Source organism: Buceros rhinoceros, unplaced genomic scaffold (genome assembly GCF_000710305.1).
Source record: "Buceros rhinoceros silvestris isolate BGI_N320 unplaced genomic scaffold, ASM71030v1 scaffold29735, whole genome shotgun sequence".
NCBI lineage: Eukaryota > Metazoa > Chordata > Aves > Bucerotiformes > Bucerotidae > Buceros > Buceros rhinoceros.
The window spans coordinates 959-4,584 of NW_010412724.1; the positions used below are offsets into that span (position 1 = coordinate 959).

General features: G+C 57.7%; 1 protein-coding gene across 2 annotated transcripts; it reads left to right on the forward strand.

Annotated features, from left to right (window-relative positions):
• The first annotated feature begins 307 nt into the window (after positions 1–307).
• Positions 308–1,435, forward strand: LOC104493771 (hippocalcin-like protein 4). 2 transcript variants are annotated; one of them, XM_010136505.1, is made up of 3 exons: positions 308–475; positions 617–832; positions 1,107–1,435. In XM_010136505.1, the coding sequence occupies exons 1-3, from the start codon at positions 314–316 to the stop codon at positions 1,302–1,304; spliced, it is 576 nt and encodes a 191-aa protein (XP_010134807.1). In that variant the 5' UTR covers positions 308–313; the 3' UTR covers positions 1,305–1,435. The 2 variants fall into 2 exon arrangements, with proteins under 2 accessions (XP_010134807.1, XP_010134806.1); XM_010136504.1 differs by lacking the exon at positions 617–832 and having other exon boundaries at positions 314–475; positions 1,107–1,304.
• The last annotated feature ends 2,191 nt before the right edge of the window (positions 1,436–3,626 follow it).

Sequence of the window (3,626 nt, forward strand, 5' to 3'; positions counted from 1 at the left end):
TTTAGTTGCTGCTTGAGGGTTTTTCCTCCAGCCTAGGAGATTGGGGGGTTGAAGGGGATACTGCTGGTTGTGCTGGTGAGCTGCCCCAGCGCCAGCTCCTGCACCTCTCCAGCACCAACCCTGGCCCCAGTGCCATGGTCACTGTCCTGGCATTTGACAGCGCGTGGACACCCACCAGCCGGGTGGATCAGCTCCAGCGTGGTGAAGAGCACGTGGGGCTGGCCAGCTGCTGGGGTGGAGCAGGCCCTGGCAGCACCAGCCCTCACCATACTTGGTGTGTAGGAGCCGCGTGTTTTCCCTCCCAGGGGCAGCCATGGGCAAGCACAGCAGCAAGCTGGCCCCGGAGATGCTGGATGACCTGGTGAGGAGCACGGAGTTCAGCGAGCAGGAGCTGAAGCAGTGGTACAAGGGCTTCCTCAAGGACTGTCCCACTGGCATCCTCAACCTGGAGGAGTTCCAGCAGCTCTACATCAAGGTGGGCTCTGGCCATGGGCCTGAGTGCTGCCTGTGGGGCTGGAGCACCCTTCTTCTGCTGGGGCAAGAGTGCTGCTTTGGGTGCAGCCTCTGCGCCGAGCTCCCTCTCGCTGTTTCAGTCTCTCTTCTCTCTTCCCTGTAGTTCTTCCCCTATGGAGATGCCTCCAAGTTTGCCCAGCACGCTTTCCGCACCTTCGACAAGAACGGTGATGGCACCATCGACTTCAGGGAGTTCATCTGTGCCCTGTCTGTCACCTCCAGGGGCACCTTTGAGCAGAAACTCAACTGGGCCTTTGAGATGTATGACCTGGATGGGGATGGCAAGATCACACGGCTGGAGATGCTGGAGATCATTGAGGTACCGATGCTTAAAATCAAGAGGGGTATCTTGTTTTTTTTTCCAGGCTTTTTACAGCTACTGGGTCCCCTTTGGCACCAAAGAATGAGTGTTCTCACCCAGAGCCTTGTCTGGAAGGTAGCTGGTGTGCTCCTGCTTGTAGCCATGCAGCAGCATAGCTCGTGCCAGCAGCTAACTGGGTCCCAACAGAGCAGCAATCCTGGACCCTTCCTTGGTGTGGGACCTGCCACTCATCCAACATTCCCACTCTGATGCTTCGCTTCTCTTGCTCCAGGCCATTTACAAGATGGTGGGGACTGTGATCATGATGAGGATGAACCAAGACGGGCTGACGCCCCAGCAGCGTGTTGACAAGATCTTCACAAAGATGGACAAGGACAAGGACGACCAGATCTCCCTGGAGGAGTTCAAGGAGGCAGCGAAGAGCGACCCCTCCATTGTCCTCCTCCTGCAGTGTGACATGCAGAAATAGAGCCCTGGAGGCTCCTCGCTGGACTGGCTGCAGCCAACCTCTGCTCCCTGTGATGGTTTCCATCCCCACTTTCTGCTGAGTCCCCCCTGTGCCTGCTTGGCCCCAGGTGTGGGCCCTGCTCCATCCCTCCTGCTCCCGGCTGTGTCCTGGGCATTCCACAGTCCCTGGTTCTCCTTGGATGGGTAGAGCCTGCTCTGGGTATTGTCAGCTTGAGGTTACCCCCAAATCAATCCTCTCCCAACCTGGAGCTGGACTCCCTGCAGCATTCTGGCTCCCCAGGGCCAACTGTTTCCGCTGCTTTCTCCCTGCTTTCTCCCATGGTTCCGCCTGGCCCATTCCCTGGTCCTACCTGAAACCAGCTCTTTCCTTGTTCTTTCCCCTCTCACTGAGTACGATGCCTCCAGGGAGGCTGAAAAGTCCCAGGTCCTGGCTCTGGTCTCTTTACCAGCGATTCCCTGCAGGTTGCCTGGAGGGGCCAGGGCTGGCCCCAGGGTGCTGCACCCTTCCTGAGGGGTCAACTCCTTGGCTCCCTCTGCCTGGTTTTAGCTTTTCCACCTCTGCTTTAGCTGCTGGGAATGGCCAGGGTTGGTCTGGTGACTTTAGGGGAGAGCAGAAGTGTCCCAGAATCTGCCTTCCACCCCATCACCTGTGTGAGCTGGCAGAGCAAGTGGGTGACCTCCACAACTGCCCAGGCAGCATCTGGGATGCTTCGTGGAGTTTCTGACCTTCCTGGGTCTTGAGGTGATATCTGGAGTTGCAAACTCAAGGCAGGGGCAGCCCAACCCCTCTGTGGGCTGCCGTGGGGCAAGGTCAGGAGCATGAGTGTTGAAGGCAGGTCCTAGTGCTGCTCCTGGTGTGTGGCACCTCTATGGGGACTCATGGGTCCTGGATTAGGGCTGTGGAGAGGTGTGGATGGGTCCTGGACCTGCTGAGCCTCCTGGCAAGGCTCTGAGGCCACAAGAAATGTGTCTGCCTCCTTCCTCCCCCCATCCCAGCCTGCTGCCTCTATCCCTCCTGTCCCAGGCCAGGAATATTGTCCCAGATTGGTATTTAGTCTGCACGTTGTGGTGTCGATGGCTGTGGTATCTGTTAGGAGATGGTGAAGTTGTTTATCTATTTTTTTAATGGAAAAATAAACTGTCCTCCATGTGTGGTGTCACCCCTGAATGGCTTCCGGGGCGGGGGGCTGCTGGCTGCTGCAGCTCTGGGGAGAGTGATATGACAACACTGCACTCCTGAGCATCATTTATTCATCTCCTCTGAGCCCGTGATGCTCCAAGGGATGGAGAAGCACAGTGGGGCTCAGCCTGGGAGGTGGGTGACGGTGCAACCCTTCAGCCATGCAGGTACCTCTGGGGAAGGGAATGTTCTCTCTTGGGGGTGGGTAGGGCCAGACACCCCTGGTCCGTGCTGGAAATAGGTTTCATTTGTCAACCGGGAGCTGGACCCTGGCTGCACCCTTCATTCGGAGCTGGGCTTGGTAGCTGTGTCCTGGGCCCCATCCCAGCACCATCAGCAACCAGGACCTGCTGTCACTGTATCTTTGTCCTTCTCAGCCACCTCTTGTCCACCCCCATCTTCCCTGCACATATTTTCCTCTGGCCTTTCTTCTCCCTCAGCAGCTTGCAGAGATGGCGGCTGTTGCTAAGGAGCTCTCACCAACTTTAAATACTTCGGTGTAGTTAATCAGCAGTGCTGGCTCCCAGCTGGCTCCAGCGTGGAGGGAGGTGCGTGGCTTGGCTTACACCCTGCAAATCACCAGCATCTCGCCTGTCCTGCAGCAGCCAGCCCCTCAGCACAGAGATGGGAGGATGCCCAGACCATTGCAGGGTGTGTATTTTTCAGAGTGCTGCTGAGGGAGAGCTCTGCACCTTGGGTTTGGCTGCTGTGCTTGCCTGGGCTGTCCAGGAGTCTGCGTGAGAGTTTGCAGCTCAACTCAAGCTTGAGAGGGGACTCGGAATAGCCTGGGTGATCCAGGTGCCCTTGAAGTTCCTGCTTCCCTTGGTACCACTCCAAAGGAAGCTCAGGTATTTCCCAGGAGGGACCTGCAAAGGCCCTGGGGAAAAAGGTTGTGTTTGCTTGGTCTCACGGGCAGGAACACGGGGGTCCATGAGGCTGTGGTCCGTAGGGAGGGTTGGTGTTCAGCTGCTGGCACAGAGCTTTGGACAAAACCCTGCTGCTGGCCTCAGTGCTGGGGCTCTGTGGCTCCTCCCCAGGCACTGTTCTGTGCCAGGTGAGATGAGGCAGGATCCCCCATCACTCGGCCCTTCCGGAGTGACCAGTTGGGGGTTCTGGGGTTTACCCCCTGTTACCCGTGGGCTT

Excerpts from the sequence above, each read along its gene's own strand:
- LOC104493771 (XM_010136505.1), top strand. The coding sequence starts at position 314 with ATGGGCAAGCACAGCAGCAAGCTGGCCCCGGAGATGCTGGATGACCTG. Across the intron at positions 476-616 it reads TCCAGCAGCTCTACATCAAG|TTCTTCCCCTATGGAGATGC; the intron begins GTGGGCTCTGGC and ends TCTTCCCTGTAG. Across the intron at positions 833-1,106 it reads AGATGCTGGAGATCATTGAG|GCCATTTACAAGATGGTGGG; the intron begins GTACCGATGCTT and ends CTCTTGCTCCAG.